At 43.7% G+C, this 20,529-nt stretch overlaps 1 protein-coding gene across 1 annotated transcript in view; it reads left to right on the forward strand.

Annotated features, from left to right (window-relative positions):
* Nucleotides 1–20,529, forward strand: part of dicer1 (dicer 1, ribonuclease type III) — a gene marked incomplete at both ends in the record, with an annotated part of 72,619 nt that overhangs the window by 44,426 nt on the left and 7,664 nt on the right. The window contains 9 exon segments of the mRNA XM_080751145.1: nt 812–987; nt 1,465–1,724; nt 2,107–2,379; nt 5,153–5,184; nt 5,186–5,389; nt 7,012–7,164; nt 15,888–16,185; nt 16,938–17,344; nt 19,001–19,244. Coding sequence (XP_080607271.1) covers nt 812–987; nt 1,465–1,724; nt 2,107–2,379; nt 5,153–5,184; nt 5,186–5,389; nt 7,012–7,164; nt 15,888–16,185; nt 16,938–17,344; nt 19,001–19,244 — 2,047 coding nt within the window.

A 20,529-nucleotide genomic window follows, 5' to 3' on the forward strand; every position in this document is an offset into this window, starting at 1 on the left:
TGAGTGACTATTAATCGTCACGTAAAATGTCATATCGTGACAGCCCTAGTTATGGCTAGTGTTCTCTTATTTGGAATATCTTGCTGGGGGGGACAACAACAGAGCGGGCGACACAGTCAACTTCAACAGACTAGTGTCGTTGGGTCCTCCTTACAGGGGGTGGATGAAGTTGCCAGGGTGCGTACAGCGCATGTAGCTGTTTACAGGTTGACTTGAGGCAGATCGCCCCCCCCGCCCCACCTCTCCGTTTCTCTCTCTGTCTCAACACTCGCTGGTAGTAGGAGAACGATTTTGCCAATTCAAGTCTATTTTCTTCAAAGATGGATAGAAATATTATATACTGGCGAATATTAGAGACAATATAACCCTAGCGCAATTTTGCTTTTTTTATGCAATTAGGCTACAGAGCTTATTTGTGCATGATGTCTATTGTGCTAGATTGTCTTAGGGTTAGGCTATAGGCTCTACTCTGACTGATATTTGCTACAGAGTAGGCTAGTCTATATTTCGCATTATACAGAGCGCATTTGTGCATGTTGTCTATTGCGCTAAAGTTATATTGTCTCTCATAGTCGTCACTATATTTCTATCTATCTTTGACGAAAATAGACTTGAATTTGGAGAAATCGTTCTGGTCGCCATCTTGAATAACTCCTCCCATGCGGGTCCCCAAGCCATTTCCCGGGAGGGAAATTAAGTGCGTTCTACCCGGGAAACCCAGATCCCGGGATTAAACCAAAAACAAAATGGTGAAGCGGCAGGCACCGCAAAAATAAAGAAATACATTAAAGGCCCCTGTTGTGTTGTCCAGATCCTGGTGCCAGAGCTGTGTGCCATCCACCCCATCCCAGCCTCCCTGTGGAGGAAGGCGGTATGTCTGCCCAGCATCCTCTACCGCCTGCACTGTCTGCTGACCGCCGAGGAGCTGAGGGCGCAGACGGCCACCGACGCCGGGGTGGGCTCGCAGAACCTGCCCCCCGACTTCAGGTACGCTGGTCCCTCAAAACACCAAGAATGTCTGGCCTGTGGAATCAGCGATTATATATCATGGTTGAAATGGAGTTTTTTCTTTTTTAAATATTTGTTTTGGGGCTTTTATGCCTTTATTGATAGGACAGTAGACTGACAGGAAATGGGGGGAGAGATAGGGTGTGTCACGCGGCAAAGGTCGTCCCGATCGAGAATCGTACCGGCGACGCCGCCAGGCATCCATGCCTATGTGGCAATGCCTAAGTGGTATCCGCCTGGACCAGTAGGCCAGCAGGCACCCCGTTTGAAATGGACTTTAAAGTTACAATTTGTATATGGGAAAATCAATATCAAATATCTAAATACTGAATCAAGCAATTCAAAAACTTGTCTTGATTAGACAATATAACGACCCAAAGTGAAATATCCCTTAATATTAAAAAGATTATTAAAAGATTCTCTTTTTCATATTTTCATTCATTTTTATTCGTACAGGTATCCCAACCTGGACTTCGGGTGGAAGCGCTCCATCGACAGCAAGACGTTCATCTCCTCGTGCACCGACGACGAAGAGGACGAGGAAGAAGACGACGGTGATCACTGTAAACGCCAGCCAGCGACCGCAGCCCAGGCCCCGGACCCCCAGCACCACTCCTCCCCCCTGCAGGGGTCTCCTCCGCCCCCGGAGACCCAGCAGGGGCCCCCAGGAGTGACCACCGGAGAAGGAGGACCAGCCGTGGCCCCCGAGACGCCCGGTAGGCCTGTCCACCATTATTACATGATGGTCTGATCGCAATTATTTGACATAATCGCAATTATTTAACATAATCGCAATTATTTGACGTCATAATCGTTTCCATATTGAAAAATGGTCAATGTTCTTTTTTAAGTATAACGTTCTCAAATATGTTAGTATTTATTTTTTATATTTAGGCAGTATTTATTTTTTATTTTAAGTATAAAGTTGTCAAATATGTCAGTATTTATTTATTTATGTATTTATTTATGTATGTATTTTATTTAGGCTATGTGTCATATCTGCCATGTGCAACTTCAAAGCCTAAAAGCCAAACAGAAGTTTTACAGTCTTAGAGTGACAATAATGAATCGCTGTATAAAACGTCATGATTGTGACAGCCCTAGCGCCCGGAGGAGAAGACGACGACGACGACGACGACGACTGCACAAGGAACCTCACCAATGGCACTGCCCTCGCGGGCCCCCGACACGAGCACCTTCACCACCACCACCAACGCGACGATTGCCAACGCTCCTCCCAGCCTTGGCTGGAGGGCACCACCCAATCAATACAAACCACTACCTCAGTTCCTGTGCAGCGGCGGCAGCAGCCCTCTCCTCCCAGCTCCTCCCACAACCACAGCCACGTTTCAGAGGAGACGAGTGGTGAATGTATGTACGCACCAGGCCTGGTGTAGATCTGCTATTTTCCATTATTTGTTTATGTTATAGTACATTATAGTATAACATTATTAAATGTCATTTCTTTCTTTGTTTTCAATTATTTGACATATTATCTTCCCATGTGCAATTTTTGTTTACAAAGCCTAAAGGGCTTTGCACACAGACGTGTTTTTTCCGCACGGCAGGTGGCTGCGGCAGTGCATTTTTTCCCGATCGAACCCAGTTCGATTTGTGCGCCTTGTCGCATGCGGTAAAAACTCATTGACTACTTTGATGACTCGGACTTCAGATCCGCAGTGTGGATTCTGCACAGCCTTGCACACCAAATCCAATGCATTTTAATCATGCAGCAAACGAAAAAAACAAAAAACGCAACGGTCCTATGTGCAAAGCCCTTAACACATCGGATGCCCACGTTAATTCAGGGTTTACCCTCACAGGGGCCCATCGTCTCCATGGCAACACGTCATTTACGTACCTTCGCTTCGTGGAAAAAGTATCCGTAATACGTTGAGTAAATGTAATCCAAGTATGTCCAGTTTATTTTCACGATGATCTTTTCTTTCAGTCAGGACAGCTTTTTACCAATCTTGGGCCACAGCGTGTGTATCACGGGCGGTAGAAAGGGTCGCGTTTTGAACATGGTGATTGAAAAAGCTAGACCAGGAGAGGAATCCGCCATGTTACGTTACCTCCGCAGCGTCACTGGGAAAATAGTATCCATGATACGAGTAAATGTAATCCACGGATGTCCTGTTTATTTTTACGATAAAGTTTTCTTTCAGTCAGGACATCTTTTTATCAAACCTGGGCCACAGCGTTTGTGTCACGGTAGGTAGAAAGGACCGCGCATTGAACATGGTGATTGAAAAAGCTAGACTAGGAGAAGAATCCGCCATGTTACGTGTATCTCCGCCGAGACTCCGTTACTGGGAAAATACTAGTATCCATGATACATAGGAGTCGTGCTAGCCTGCGAGGGGAGGACGATAGAGTGCAGTGCAGGATAGGAACAGAAGCTTGTGATTGGCTGCAGGGAGACTGCACATCCTGGTCACATGTACCGCGCTGCATTTTGGGAAATGTAGTGTTTTTCCCATATTGTTGGCGTTTGATCACCGTGGTAGAGCCTTCATTGCGGTAGCAATGTACAGTAACTACAGTATTGTAAAACGCGTCAAACGCGTCGTGGGCACTGGGGCTGGGCGTCCAGAGACATCAAAGAGATTGGCGTGTAGACACCACGTGGGCACCCGATGTGTTAAAGGGCAGACAGAAACTCAATTTTTATTCATGTTCCAATTTTTCTAATTACAATGACTAGTCTGGCAGTTAATGGTCTACTTAACTAGTCTGCAATGTTGCCACAGCCCTGCGTACCCCAGGGAGGACCTCCTCAGACCACGTGAATAAAGCTACCTCAGACAGCGGCCCGACCACAGCACCTTCATCCGACCCGCCGGTAAGGCCTGTTGTTCACCATCATCACATCATCACCTCCATCGCAATAGTTTTTCTCTAACGGTCAACCATGTAGGTTTTAAAGGTATAGTTCATTTTCAAACATGTTTGGGGTCATTTTAGTGGGACAACATTAGTCACCAGAACCAAGGACGGGTGTTTTCAATGAATCTTAACGTGGTTACAATGGAGTTTGAATTTACATTGGGTTTGTGTAGGAAGGAGGCATGTCTGTTAAGATATAACTCTGGATATGGCAGGGAATGATTTCAAACATCTAAACACTGAATCAAGCAATGTTCTGGGGTGCTCTTTTATGCCCCGAGCAGAAACTTAAAATGACCCCAAATATGTTTGAAAGTTAAATATCCCCTTTTTAAGTTGTTAATCATCCACTAAATTGTCATGACGGTCCCGCAGTAGGGGTGGGCGATATGGAAAAATACAATATCACAATATTATTCCAAGCTGTATCACGATACACGATCTTATCACAATTCTTTTTCATGTTGGTTTTATGGTTATGTTTCAAGTTACTTAACAGTACAACCATTACAAGGTAACACAACCTAAAAGAAGGAGGAGTAACAGACCATTTAGACCAGTGGTCCTCAATGTGGGGTCCAGGGACTCTCTGGGTTCCTTTTGGGAGGTCTAAATTAACCCTTACAAGTATGTAACTCTAACAGTATACAAATGAAACCAAATGGACCCTTACGGGTCCATTTGGTTTCATTTGTGTACTAGGAGGAAGATTTTTTCCAAAAAAGTATACAGAAAGAGTTAGAATTGGGTTTTTATGTGGCCACACCCCCAGTTCATTAAGTATGCATGGATGTCATGGTGGGTGGTGACCCAGCTGATATAGCCACACCCCACAGTGTTGGGTGAATGGTAAATAGGGGAGGAGTTGATACTGTGACATACTTAGTATCTGTGTTTTTTAACTGACACTTTTCACCACAAGGTGGCAGCCTCCAAGAGAAAACAAACAAATACTAAGAGAATACATAATTTCTAAAAAAAAACACATAAGGGGGTCTAATGAAGTACTTTCAACCTCCTAGACACATGAAAAACAGAAAAAGTACAAAACTATGGCACCACCTCTTTAAAGTTTGAGAACATACTGATTTAGACCAAAATGGTTTAAATGAAGGAACTCTGCAATGAATCTCAATTCATCAGCATTTTTTATAAGGCTCCCTCACTGTATCACGATATATACGATATCTCTTTGTGGAGACATTGTATCGTCTCAACAATATTTATCACCATATCGCCCACCCCTGTCCCGCAGCCCGGCAGCAGCGGCGGCGGCGTCGCTCCTCTTGCGGGGGACTCCACCAAGAGCCTGGGGCCCAACCCTGGCCTCATCCTGCAGGCCCTGACCCTGTCCAACGCCAGCGACGGCTTCAACCTGGAGCGCCTGGAGATGCTGGGAGACTCCTTCCTGAAGCACGGCATCACCACCTACCTGTTCTGCACCTACCCCGACGCGCACGAGGGACGCCTCTCCTACATGCGCAGCAAGAAGGTGATGTATAGGGTTTGAAGTCAGGGGGGGGGGGGGGGGGGGGGGGTCTTCAACAGGTGGCTATGTAGTAACTCTGAGGGGTCCTCAGAGTTACTACAGAGGGTCCCTAGTAGGGATGGAACGATACGCGATATTATTGTTTATCGTGATAAAAAAAACTCACAATAATCGTATTGAGGAGATTTAATTTATCGTGATATCGTCCTCCGTCATGCACTGGGATCAATTCACCTTTTATTTGCAGAGCTGCATATCCGGTACCATTTAAACCCTCTATAATTGATAAAAGGTACTAATATACGTACTTGATACAGTTTTTTCACTCTCTAACAAATCTCTTTGCCAAAAAATTGCCGATCTACAAGCTCACAACACGTCACGTTGCGACGCGTTGTGTGCTTGTAGCAAATGTTCCGCCCCAGGATAATGGATTTTGATTATCGCGATAATATCGTAAATCACGATTTCTTTGGTCACAATAATCATGATATGAAATTGTCATATCGACCCATCCCTAGACCCTAGGGGTCCTCAGAGTTACTACAGGGGATCTGCCAAACCTTGTGGTGGGGATCATTAGCTGAAAATAGCAGATCAGATATTTTCTGAGAGTGTGTAGAGGGAAAAAGAGCAGACCAGGTTTGAGTCAGTTTAACTGTCTGAAAATGCTTAATCTGCAACACAATTTATACAATACATATTGGGGGTCCCTGCTTCATCTTCCTCTCAGCTAAGGGGTCCTTGGGCTGAAAAACCGGTTCAAGGGATATAGGGATAGACAAAAGAGTCCAGAGAAATGGCCCTGGTTCCAGCCATTCAGCAGCTAGACAGACCAAGAAAAAAAGAATTCTGTTCTTCTCTTCACCGGTGTGGATCGTTAAAATGAAACGCTAACCTGCACAAAAATAGACAATTCAGGATAATCATTCATAACGTTGATTGGCTCTGCTGGCCGACAATAAATCCAAATATTATACTCGCCCGTTGTCATCATGGCGACATGCGATTCGGTGGTGAGTGCCGCCATATGTCTGTGTTTAGAGCCAGCGTCTGGGGATAGTTGATTATGCTTTTATGCAGAGGTCTTGTGCAGTCTCCTCTGTTCAAGTGGTAACTTGTTTTTTTTTACGGCAGTGGTTCTCAACCTCTGGGTCGGGAGCCCAAGGGGGGGTCCCCAAATTATTTTGGGGGGGTCCCCAGATGATTAACTTGATGTGCAACACTGTTTTCTCACTCAACAGTAAACAAACCAACATAAAGTTTAAGTGTATAGAGGGTATCTGCACATTTCTAAAGTGACAATGTAAGGACTTTGTTATACCTCTTGAAATGACAATTAAACATTGTAAAATATTAGAGGAAGAAATTGTGAAAATAGCCGATCTATATGCTCACAACGCCTCGCAACACGAGGCGTTGTGTGCTAAAACTCTGACGAAAACAAATCAGATGGTGATGACAGACGGTGTCGTTCTTCAGCGAAAAGTAACTCGTAGGAAGACCCCTGCCTGTCACCTTCGTACATGAAAACTGAAACTTAAGTGAAATCGCTCACCCTACCTTTAACTTTTGTTTGTTGGCAATGATGTTAACGTTTCTTTCTCTTTGTATGCGTTGTCCAGGTGAGCAACTGTAACCTCTACCGCCTGGGCAAGAAGAAGGGCCTCCCCAGTAGGATGGTGGTGTCCATCTTCGACCCCCCGGTCAACTGGCTGCCTCCCGGATACGTGGTCAACCAGGACAAGAGTGTCACCGACAAGTGGGACTCGGACGAGGTTGGTGGTGGGGTGGGTGTTAAGCCATTAATACCTGTAGGCCGATTCTACAAATGTCTTCTAAATCCTAACAGTTTTCTGAAAAATCTTATGCTGCTATACAGCTTTGTCTCAAAAGATATATAAAAAAAGCCTATTTACTGTATATTGAGGAAAAGTTCATTATTTTCCATAATTCCGTAAAAAAAATTTATCTTGATATATTCTAGAATAGATACATTGCACATGCAGTTTTCCTTTTTCTTTTTGTTCCCCTTCTTTTTGTTATGGCATAAAGCTTATGAAAATCTAACATCTATATCTCAAAATATTACAGTATTACACGAGACCACTCAAAACAAGGATTTATAATAGAGAAATGTCAACATTCTGAAGTCACAGTTGCTTGAAGTCCAGTGGGAGGTTTCCACAGTCAGTGATGATGTGGGATGCTATGTCTGTTTCCATTTTTTTTTACACTATACGTTGAGCTGTATACATATCAGCGATGCTCAAACTTAAAAAAAAAGAAAAAAGGAAGAAAAATCTATATTCAAAGATTTCCACACATTTGCAAGATGTTTTTCAAAAATAGCTAATCTAATATATTATTAAAATTTAAATAAATCATGATTTGGTTTTATTTATTCATTTATTTACGTATTTACGTTTCAAACAATAATTGTGAGCTTGTAGTTTTTTGCATGTTACTGTTGTACAATGGCCAAAGTGGTTAAACTGACTAAGCAGTTGTAGTTGATTATTATATAAAAGAGTGTTTGTTCATTGATTTATAAAAAAAAAAACAATGCATCAATTAATCGAAAAAGGAATCAATAGAAAAATTGCTAAGAATTTGAAACCAAACTAAGAAAACAACATTGCTAATAACAGAAAAGTGTTATTAGCATTATTTCCTTTCCCACTCTTCTCCTGTCACAATACAGACCAATCTCAGAAAATTAGAATATTTTGTAAAAAAAAAAAAAAAAAAGCACTACAGTTGCCATAGCACCCCAAATCATAACTGACTTCGGAAACTTCCCACTGGAATTCAGAAGGTTGACATTTCTCTAATAAATCCTTGTTTTGAGTGGTCGCGTGTAATATTGTAATATTTTGGAATATGGACTTTTGATATTCATGAGCTGTATGCCATAAATAAAATCAAACTTTTAACAAAAAAAAGGGGGTTGGAATAATTCACTGAATGTGCAATTTATCTAGAATATATGAAAGTTTCAAGAGAAATATGAAAGATTTACTTCAAATGTTCTGACATTGATCTTTACATCAGTGACTTAAATTCACAAATCAAACTGCACTGACATTTATCTCAGGGTAAAGGTGTTCCGGTTGCTCTCATAACAAGTGAAGTATTTTTGTGCAGAAATAACTTGGCCGGCAGGTTCGTGAAAACACGCAGAGCAAATCCACAATTTCACACCTCCCGTGCTCTTTTGACATTTTTCTCCGAAATTACGTAGAAAGAATTTGTCTCAATGTATCAGCTTTCATATCGCAATCCCCAATAATGGGAGGTCGAAACGTGCTAATTCTTTTGGATTGCATCGAGCGACACCATTGCACACATGTTCATCTCCTGTGCCTGCATTATGTGGTTATGGCGATGCACAGCCACAAGAGGGCGGTGTTGCTCCTCGTTGGCAGTCTTCCACAATTGTTTTTTTTTTTTTAAACTAACTGTAGACTGTGATATCATGGATTCTGTCAGCAGGGAAGGCACTCACCCCTGCACAATAGGAACATACTCCTTCTTAAGTGTTTTGGCGTGGGTCACATACAATGTCATACTGATTTTCCGTGAGGAAAAAGCAAATATAAAGAGTCTCTCGGAAATGAAAAAAACAAAAAACAAGATCTTAACCCATTTAAGCCTAGAATTATTGAATGCTTTAACCAGTGAAAAATAGCAGATATACAAGCTCACAGCGCGGCACCGAGTGCCGCGCTGCGAGCTTGTAGATCTGCTATTTTTGAAAAAGTCGTGAAAATGTGTGCAAATCTTTGAATATATGTATTTTCAAAGCTAACGTTTGTAACTCAAATTTTGCTTCTGGGTGGTCCCTGGAACTAAATATTTTGAGATGGGGGTCCGTGGCCAAATAAATATCATTTTGGGAGTCCTTCACATGAAAAGGTTTGAGAACCACTAACATAGCAGTCTCTCAAGAACAGACTAACTGAGCTCCAGTTGAGTGAAAAGGACATTTTCTTTGACGATGGCTGGCCAGATTGCCGACATAGAAATATAGTTTTTTCAAAAAATCTTAGGATTCAAAAGACACTTATGTAATCGGGTCAAAATTCTAATTAGCAGATCTTTCTGCTAATTAGATTTCTAAATAGCAGATTTCTAAATAGCAGATCTACAAGCTCGCAGCGCGGCACTCGGTGCCGCGCTGTGAGCTAGTATATCTGCTATTTTTTTTTTATATTTAAAGCATAAAATATTGCGTCATAATGTGTTCAGGCCTAAATGGAGTTTAATACTATAGTAGAGGAGCCTATCAATTTCCGTAATTTTGGAATGTTAATTTTTGGAGACATGTATATCTTGATTCTTGGGGTTCCCAGAATGCCAAAAAAACATGTCTCCAATTTTTATTTTGGGGTTTAGCATGTGTAATTAGCATAATTAGCCAATTCATTGCCCAAAACAGGAAATGGCAATAACTTTGCTTCTAGGTAACTTATAAAGGTGATCTAAGAGTCTAAGTCCATGTTTGTGAGGTCCAGAAATTCATCTGTTACCATTGTGAAGTCATACAACCTTTCCTAATTATCATAATTAGCATACATTATTCAAAAAACGGGTGAACATACCTAAATTGCTGCATTTTTAGTCAACTTTGAAAGCTTCTCACAAACTCTAAGATGTATGTTTACAAGTCATCAATTATCATCATCCTATAAATAAATCATGTAACCCTTTGTCTGTGTAATAATTATGTAATAATCACACCCAAACGAGAAATAGCTATATTTCTTTGCTTTAAGTTAATTAATAAAGATGATCTTACAGACAGTGTAAGTCTGTTTGCATGTCTAGAAAATATTCTCTTTCCATAACTAGGATATCTAACCTTTCATTATTAGCGTAATTTGCATATATATTGTAACGACCCTGCAAGAGATCGGGCCGTAACTCGCCATGCCAAGCGAGCTGCTTGCCTTGTCTGCTGAGTGGGGGGCTGGGGTTCGCTTCCCGGTTTGGGAGCGAACCGCCTCACTCAGTCTGCAAAACGCTACATTAGTCAGACGGGCGTGCCTTTGCGTGAGGGACGTGAGGGACTCGGCCGTGGGCAGTTAAGCATGAGGAGGGGGTAGTGTAACGACCCTGCAAGAGATCGGGCCGTAACTCGCCATCTTGGCGTTGCGGGTTGCTTGCCTTGTCTGCTGAGTGGGGGGCTGGGGTTCGCTTCCTGGTTTGGGAGCGAACTGCCTCACTCAGTCTGCAAAACGTTACAATATATATAGGCCTATATATACTGTATATCCCTCATATAATATAAAGAACAATATGAGAAATGGTCACAGATTGATTGTTTGTTCGAATATTTACAGAAAGTTTTGTAAACACATTTAAATAGAAGGGTCTCCATCTTTGTTGTCATCATCATCAATCCCCAACAGATGTGCCTTGCTTACATTACAACACACCTATTCATCCTCCCCACACATATCTGAGAGCAGTTACACGTTTGAGATCGACAAGAACAATGTGACATGCACTGGGATTTCAGTTGGGTAATGGTGGCTGGAGCTGGGGGATCATGTGTTGTGACTAGCACCAGTTGATTTCCCTCAGCCTCCCATCCATATTCAGTTGCTGGTGGTATCTGTGGGTTATGTACGTGGTCCTGACTCCTCATACCATACAAATGCCTGGTAATGGGCACGGGCAATGGCTTGATGTAATGCTCCTTGTGTAGGTTGCAGCTTCTCTGCTTCTAATTGTTTCTTTGTGAATAACCTCCACCTGAGCTCACCAACATCCACAAGATTTGTACCGGGATTGTATTTGTAGCTGGGAAACAAATGCTTCAATCTTTTTTTCTGTGTCAGAACTGAGCTTGTTTGCAGTACCTAGAGTAGCAAATGCAGATACCACCTCCACAGGACACGGGTGTAGGGCTTGCCAACAGGTTAACTTTCCCTTGCCAGCAAAATGGCCTGGCTGGTCAGCTCCAGAAATAGCATGTAACCCTGGTAAGACTGAAGTCCTTGTTTTACCCAGTGCACTACTGGCTCCAGTGAGATGATACGTTTTTTGTTCCCCACACCGGTGATGAAATAGGTGTCCTTGTACAGCTGATGGTAACCCACACACAGCAGGCTGTGCAGGATTATCCTTGTGTCAGCCTCTTCCTGTGAGCTGTGGAGATGTTTTACATTGATAGAGTTTGAGTGGACATGTTGCCTTGACGTGATTATGAAAATGTTGGGTTTCCCCTGGAAGTATTGGAGGGCTTTCTTAGCCAGATAGACAGTCAGCTCATCTTAGGTGTGGATACCTGACAGTTTTGCTGACACCTTCCCTATTAGTGTGTTGTCTTCCACATGATAAGTGGTAGGGGGCTTGCCACCCTGGCATCGCTTACATGTGGCCTCCCCCAGTGAAGATGCAATGTCATGGCGGTCAAATACTACATGGGTCTCACTATGTTCTTTGGTCTTCCTGTCCAGTGTGGCTATGAAGTGGTCAGCCCACTGGGAACATCTCTTGATCCATTATGGCTTTCCCATTTGCATTTGCTACTCTAGGTACTACAAAAAAGCTCAGTTCTGACGCAGAAAACAAGATTGAAGCATTTGTTTACCAGCTGTACGAGCCCGGTACAAATCTTGTGGATGTTGGTGAGCTCAGGTGGAGGTTATTCACAAAGAAACAATTAGAAGCCGAGTAGCTGCAACCTACACAAGGAGCATTACATCAAGCCATTGCCCGTGCCCATTACCAGGCAATGGTATGGTATGAGGAGTCAGGACCACGTACATAACCCACAGATACCACCAGCAACTGAATATGGATGGAGATCAACTGGTGCTAGTCACAACGCATGATCCCCCAGCTCCAGCCACCATTACCCAACTGATCAAATGTGTCTGTGAAAAATCCCAGTGCATGTCACATTGTTCTTGTCGATCTCAACATTTTAACTGCTCTGAGATGTGCATGTGGGGCAGATGAATAGGTGTGTTGTAATGTAAGCAAGGCACATCTGTTGGGGATTGATGATGACAACGACGAAGATGGAGACCCTTCTATTTAAATGTGTTTACAGAACTTTCTGAGAATAAACAATCAGATAATTCTGTGACCATTTCTCGTATTGTTCTTTATTTTATATCACTTCACTGCCCACGGCCGAGTCCCTCACGTCCCTCACGCAAAGGCTTGCTCCACGGGCCCGCCCGTCTGACACTAATGTAACGTTTTGCAGACTGAGTGAGGCAGTTCGCTCCCAAACCGGGAAGCGAACCCCAGCCCCCCACTCAGCAGACAAGGCAAGCAGCTCGCTTGGCATGGCGAGTTACGGCCCGATCTCTTGCAGGGTCGTTACAATATATATGCAAATTACGCTAATAATGAAAGGTTAGATATCCTAGTTATGGAAAGAGAATATTTTCTAGACATGCAAACAGACTTACACTGTCTGTAAGATTATCTTTATTAATTAACTTAAAGCAAAGAAATATAGCTATTTCTGGTTTCGGTTTGATTATTACATAATTATTACACAGACAAAGGGTTGCATGATTTATTTTAGGATGATGATAATTGATGACTTGTAAACATACATCTTAGAGTTTGTGAGAAGCTTTCAAAGTTGACTAAAACTAAAGAAATGCAGCAATTTGCTTATTTTCGCCTAGTTTTTGCATCATTTATGCTAATTATGCTAACTAGGAAATGTTGTATGACTTCACAATGGTAAGAGATGCATTTCTGGACCTCACAAACATGGACTTAGACTCTTAAATCACCTTTATAAGTTACCTAGAAGCAAAGTTATTGCCATTTACTGTTTTTGGCAATTAATTGGCTAATTATGCTAATTACACAAGCTAAACCCAAAAAGAAAAATTGGAGACATGTTTTTTTGACATTCTGAGAACCCCAAGAATCAAGATATACATGTCTCCAAAAATTAACATTCCAATATTACAACCAACAGAATCTGCTCGATTGGCTCCCCCACTACTAGGTCAAGTTGGACCTGAATCTGTCGGACGACCTACCTTTTTAGTAAGACTCAAAGGGATGCTGTAATTGGTCAATTAGTTATCATCACAGAGTGCCTTTTTTTAGGTTTTTCAAAGTTGGCGAGATTTACGCACACCAAAGACTAATGCGTTTCGCAGGCCTGATTGTGCCTGGATTTCGATAAAGGAGTATTAACCTATTTAGGTCTGGGATATACAAGCTTACAGCGCGGCACCGAGTGCCACGCTGCGAGCTTGTAGATCGGCTATTTTTTGAAAAATCTTGGAAATGTGTGTAATTTTGGGGGTCCTTGACATGAAACAGTTTGAGAACCACTGATTTAGAGGAAGGATTTAGAAGTCGAGTCAAAGATCGGTTCAAAGATATTCAAAGACTTGCGCACATTTTCATGATTTTTCAAAAAATAGCAGATCTACAAGCTCGCAGCGCGGCACTCGGTGCCGCGCTGTGAGCTTGTATATCTGCTATTTTTCAATAGTTAAAGTATAAAATAATGGTTATAGTGGTTCAAATCTAACGCGACTCGGGCGCGTTCCCGGTATTTGAAGGTTAACAAATACCTATGACTTCACAGGTTTGGCCAGGCCGCTCGTCACGCCTCATCCCCGCGGTGTCCCCCGAGGGCCGCGTTCAGCTGACCCGGTGCGTCGGTTTAGAGCTCCAAAAACCTCCCTAATCTCTTCCTAATCCCTCTCGGGGGGTCGCGACCGCTTTCTGAGTCGAGTCGAGTTCCTGGGGGCCCTGATCGCAGGCATCAGAACACGGAGCTCTTATTTTGATAAAGACACAAGCGATACGATTTGGGGGTTGTAATCCATCCGCGTCTCCTTCCTTGAGGTCAGCCGTCCAGCCTGGGTTTTCACCGCTACAGCCCTGTCGTATGCGTCTAGATTCCGGGGTGAACACCGGGGCGCAGGCACGTGCACACATTAGACATCAAAGGGGGCTTGAGCCCCTGCCCTTTTATCCGTCTGTAAAAAGTGTCCTTCTCCAGACCATGAATGCAGTTTTTACTATGGTGAAGGAAATGCAAATGTCCCCTTTCCAGACAGCATTCAAGAGAATTTTCCTTTGTCCAAACTCTCCTGAACTTGAATGCAGCATCTTATGTTGAAAGAATTGCCGTCTCTGTGTAGAAATTTTTAGTCCATGTTAACTCATATAGTGCCAATCCCGAGAAGACTCGTGAAAAATACTCGAGTATCACATGGTGCCAATCCCGAGTATTCTCGTGAAAAGTAATACATTACTGTAACGGCGGATACATTACCGAGAACAATGGCCGGAGGTCCGGAGACGAAATCCGTCGCTGATTTCGCATCATCACGGCTCCACGAGCACAAAATAGTCCCATCCATAACATTGAGGTGGACGGGGGATCTCATCTTTAATGTCCATTATCTCAAAACTACACTTTAGAAGCTAGGATGGAGGCAGATGCTCGCTTATGTTACACATGTATAAAAGCTCCCGGTCCGCCATTACACAACTCCACGTGGACAACGATCGGTTCCGGCGCAGGACCCGATGGCGTCAGACCGGAAGTGTTTGCGCTGTGGACTTCTGGCCTTCAAAATAAGATAACGGGGTTGATGCCTACCTGAGACTGGCATCGTGGACTTTATAATCCGTTAATTTCATGGGCACTAAATGAGTTAAATGTCCGTGGTGTCATTTTGTTGGGTTTTATATTCAGTCCCTTTCTCCCATTTCTCAAGGAACAGTTCTTCTTGTATCCTGAGTTTATGTGTAAATCTCTCCATCACAACAATGCACAGCCACTGCTCACAAGTTGGAGGGTCACTTTTATACCACAATCTTGTTATCACTTTTTTGCTGGCTGCCAGCAGCACCTTGACCAGATACATGTCATCTCCATGTGTTTTCCTGCGTCAAATTTCCTAGAGGTTTAAGTACCACACTTGTCGGTATTTCATATTTTAATATCTTCTTAAGTACTGACCACATATCATCCCAATACTTGTCAATTTTTGGACAATTCCAAAATATATATTTGTGGTCAGCATCCATGTATCCTTGTGCTTCATTTTCTGCTCTGTAAAGCGCTTTGAGCTGCATTTCATGTCATGAAAGGTGCTATACAAATAAAGTTTTATTATTATTTATTATTATCCACATAATCCCCAACATGGTTGTTTCTCTGCTGTGACTTGCTCTGATCTTTGTATTTATGAAATATCGAATTGCGTTCTTCCAGCAAAATTCCCTCCACACTCTAATGCTGCATTCACACTGAGAGAAGCCAAGCTAATGGTTTGCTTGGTAATTCAATGTATTATCTATGCAAACCAGCTTTAAAAATGGACATTTTAAAAGCTGGTTTGCATAGAGAATACATTGAATTACCAAGCAAACCATTAGCTTGGCTTTTCTGTATGTGAATGAGGCATAAGGGCTGTCTTACAGATATTATACCAGTCCTTCTCTGCAATCTGCACCCCAGTCGTTCAAAGTGTCAATTATCTCTCAGGCCAAAGAAGAGCTGCAGGCCAACGGGCGGGCGGACGACGACTTCGACGAGGACGAGCTGTTGGACGGCGAGGAGGAGGAGGAGCTGATGCTGAAGGGGGAGGAGGAGCCCAAGGCGGGGGACGTCATGGAGGAGCCCATGGAGGATGACCTGGAGTACTACCAGGAGCACATCAAGTTCATAGACAACATGCTGATGGGCTCCGGCGCCTTCGGCAAGAAGATCTCCCTGGGAACCTTCCCGCCCTCGCCCACCCCGGCTGCCGCCGCCGCCGCCCCCTCCCCTTCCTCCTCCCCAGGTTAGTGGAGTCGACTTGCTAAGACCCGGGAACGCATCTTTGTTACGTTAGATTTTTTTACCTACCTACATACGCAGCCGAACGCAGTACTTGTGTGCTCTGTTGGCACAAAAAAAAAAGTTAACTCTTAACACTTCCCAGCCCAAACGCAATCTATCGAAATTCCTTGGTAGGATCAGTCAGCCACTGCCAGAATCCCCCGGATTTTGTAATTAAAAACAAACAAAAAATTATAATTATCGCAAAAAAAAGATCTTCCTCTTCTTCTTCTTCCACTTCTTATTCCAAATGATCAGCGTTTAAGCAGCAAAACCGGAAATGCTTGATCGCTTTCCAGGTCACGATAGCTATTTTTAGCATAGCAATGCTTTATAAACAGTAGCGTCATCTCAGCCTCTTTAGGTTGTATTTTCATACAGACAAAAGTTGACATGGAGTGTGCATATAGAGAGCAAGCCGTGCGCTTATATAGATGTGCACGGATCGTGCACGCGGAGCGCCTCGTGGGAAGGATGTTTCCGCTAAAATCCCCTAGTGAAGGCCAATGGAGAGATGCAGCTTGAACAGCGCGAGTACAAAATCAACGATAGACATGTAGTTGGGGCTCCCTGGTGGTCTTGTAAAATGAATGCTGTCTCAGATCATAAGGTATATTCCTGAAATAATAGAAATTCCCCGACTAAATAACCGCACAGCCATTTCTGGGAGGCTGGGAAAGTGTTAATAACCTTGTTGCCTCTTCTCCCCCACAGCCCCAGAATCCCCCCACGAGGAGTGGAAGCCCCCCAAGAAGCACTCGGCGCACCCTGCCAGCGGCCACCACCCCGCGTCGGAGGCCACGGCCCCCAGCGGCGGCGGCCACTCGTCTTCCTCGGGGGGCGGCGGCGAAGAGTTCGACTACAGCTCGTGGGACGCCATGTGCTACCTGGACCCCAGCAAGGCGGGCGAGGAGGACGACTTCGTGGTGGGCTTCTGGAACCCGTCGGAGGAGAACTGCGGCGCCGAGCTGGGCAAGCAGTCCATCTCCTACGACCTGCACACGGAGCAGTGCATCGCCGACAAGAGCATCGCCGACTGCGTGGAGGCGCTGCTGGGCTGCTACCTGACCAGCTGTGGGGAGCGCGCGGCACAGATGTTCCTCTGCTCCCTGGGGCTCAAGGTACACTATACGCAGGGGGGGGGGGGGTCCCCAAATTATTTTGGGGGCGGTCCCCAGATGATTAACTTAACCCATTTAGGCCTACGATTATTGACTGCTTTAACTACTGAAAAATAGCAGATATACAAGCTCACAGCGCGGCACCGAGTGCCGCGCTGCGAGCTTGTAGATCTGCTATTTTTGAAAAATCATGATTTTTCTTTGCAAGTCTTTGAATATATCTATTTAAAAGCGAACATTTGTAAATCAAATATTTGCTTCTGGGGGGTCCCTGGAACAACATATTTTGAGACGGGGGTCCGTGGCTAAATGCCTGTAATTTTGGGGGTCCTTGACATGAAAAAGTTTGAGAACCACTGATTTAGAGGAAGGATTTAGAAGTCGGGTCAAAGATCGGGTCAAAGATATTCATAGACTTGCACACATTTTCACGATTTTTCAAAAATAGCAGATCTACAAGCTCGCAGCGCGGCACTCGGTGCCGTGCTGTGAGCTTGTATATCTGCTATTTTTCTAAAGTTAAAGCATAAAATAATGGTTAAAGTGGTTAAAATCTAACGCGACTCGGGCGCGTTCCAGGTATTTGAGAGTTAATGTGCAACGTAGTTTCTCAAAGTTTTCTCAAACAAACCAACATAACATTTACAGAGGTATAAGCGTTGGTGTATAGAGGGTATATGTACATTTCAAGTGACAATTTAAGGACTTTTTAATACCTCTAAAATTGCAAATTAAACATTGGCCAAATTGTCAAATATTAGAGGCAAAAATTGTGGAAACATAGCCGATCTACATGCTCACAACGCCTCGCTTTGCGAGCATGTAGATCGGCTATTTTCACGATAGAATCGTGTTATACAAAATGTAATGCCTTGACTCTAATGCTCGTCTGGGTGGGGGAGTGTCCCCAGTAAAATTATGATTATTTGGGGGCTTGTGGCCTTAAAGGTTTCGAACCACTGCGCTATACACACACTGGTTCCCCAACACTGGGTCGGGACCCATGGGTGTGTCGCAGACATATATTTGTAACATGGATCCCTGAATTTTTGAGTTCCTTACATTTTGTTGTTAATTATTATTATTTGAACTTTTTTTTTTTTTTTTTTTAAAGATGGTCCCCAAAAAGCTAATAGACCAAGGGCTTTAGACCAAGGGTCTTCAACAGGGGTTCCGGGACCCCTAGGGGGTCCTTCAAATATTTGTGTGTTGGGAATTTTTTTCTACTTTTTTATATTATTCACTTGAACCCTAACTTCCATATTCTGAGAACTTTAGCGCTGCGAAGCGTTGTGAGCTTGTTGATCGGCTATTTTCGGTTTGGTTTAGAGGGGAAAAAAGAGCACACTACGTACAGAGTGAAAGGTCAAGTTTATTAAGTATTGACGGTTCAAGTGGTTAAATATCTGACAACACACATTGACATGAATCCAAAATACACTGACGATTGTGCTGTCAAACGATGAAACTATATGGAATCTGCGGGTCTCTGCTTCCTCTCTCTCTCAACTAAGGGGTCCTTGACCTGAAAACGTTGAGGACCCCTGCTTAAGACAGGTTCGGCATGCGTTAAAACAACTGCTGTGTGTTCGATATACTATGTCATAGCTCTACATAGTGCTTCACATCCCATCCTGCCTGTCCTGAACCATATAGGTGTTACCGGTGGAGAGGCGGGCCCCGGCTGGCGGCCAGGCGTCGGCCTCGGCGGACCTCCGCTACGGCTGGCTGAAGATCCCGCCGCGCTGCATGCTGGACCACCCGGACGCCGAGCGCACCCTCAACCACCTCATCTCTGGCTTCCAGAACTTTGAGAGCAAGATCAACTACACCTTCCACAACAAGGCCTACCTGCTGCAGGCCTTCACCCACGCCTCCTACCATTACAACACCATCACAGGTACATCGCCATTCAGAACGGGTACACATTATTGTGTATCATTATTTTATGCTTTAACTATTGGAAAATAGCAGATATACAAGCTCACAGCGTGGCACCGAGTGCCGCGCCGCGAGCTTGTAGATCTGCTATTTTTGAAAAATCGTGAAAATTAGAATCTTGACCCGATTCTATGAGTGTCTTTTGAATCCTTCTAAGGTTTTTTGAAAAACCTATGTTTCTATGTCAGCAATCTGGCCAGCCATCGTCAAAGAAAAGGTCCTTTTCACTTAAATGGAGCTCAGCTAGTCTGTTCTTGAGAGACTACTATGTCAGTGGTTCTCAAACCTTTTCATGTGAAGGACCCCCAAAATGATATGTATTTGGCCACGAATATTTAGTTCCAGGGACCACCCAGAAGCAAAATTTGAGTTACAAACGTTCGCTTTGAAAATACATATATTCAAAGATTTGCACACATTTTCACGACTTTTTCAAAAATAGCAGATCTACAAGCTTGCAGCGCGCGCTGTGAGCTTGTATATCTGCTATTTTTCACTGGTTAAAGCATTCAATAATTCTAGGCCTAAATGGGTTAAACCCACACCTCCTACCATTACAACACCATCACAGGTACATCCTACCATTACAACACCATCACAGGTACATCCTACCATTACAACACCATCACAGGTACATCCTACCATTACAACACCATCACAGGTGCATCCTACCATTACAACACCATCACAGGTGCATCCTACCATTACAACACCATCACAGGTGCATCCTACCATTACAACACCATCACAGGTACCTCCTACCATTACAACACCATCACAGGTACCTCCTACCATTACAACACCATCACAGGTACATCCTACCATTACAACACCATCACAGGTACATCCTACCATTACAACACCATCACAGGTACATCCTACCATTACAACACCATCACAGGTACCTCCTACCATTACAACACCATCACAGGTACATCCTACCATTACAACACCATCACAGGTACATCCTACCATTACAACACCATCACAGGTACATCCTACCATTACAACACCATCACAGGTGCATCCTACCATTACAACACCATCACAGGTACCTCCTACCATTACAACACCATCACAGGTACCTCCTACCATTACAACACCATCACAGGTACATCCTACCATTACAACACCATCACAGGTACATCCTACCATTACAACACCATCACAGGTACATCCTACCATTACAACACCATCACAGGTACCTCCTACCATTACAACACCATCACAGGTACATCCTACCA

Source organism: Nannobrachium achirus (assembly GCF_963921795.1).
Source record: "Nannobrachium achirus genome assembly, chromosome: 20".
In the NCBI taxonomy this organism is placed as follows: Eukaryota; Metazoa; Chordata; class Actinopteri; order Myctophiformes; family Myctophidae; genus Nannobrachium; species Nannobrachium achirus.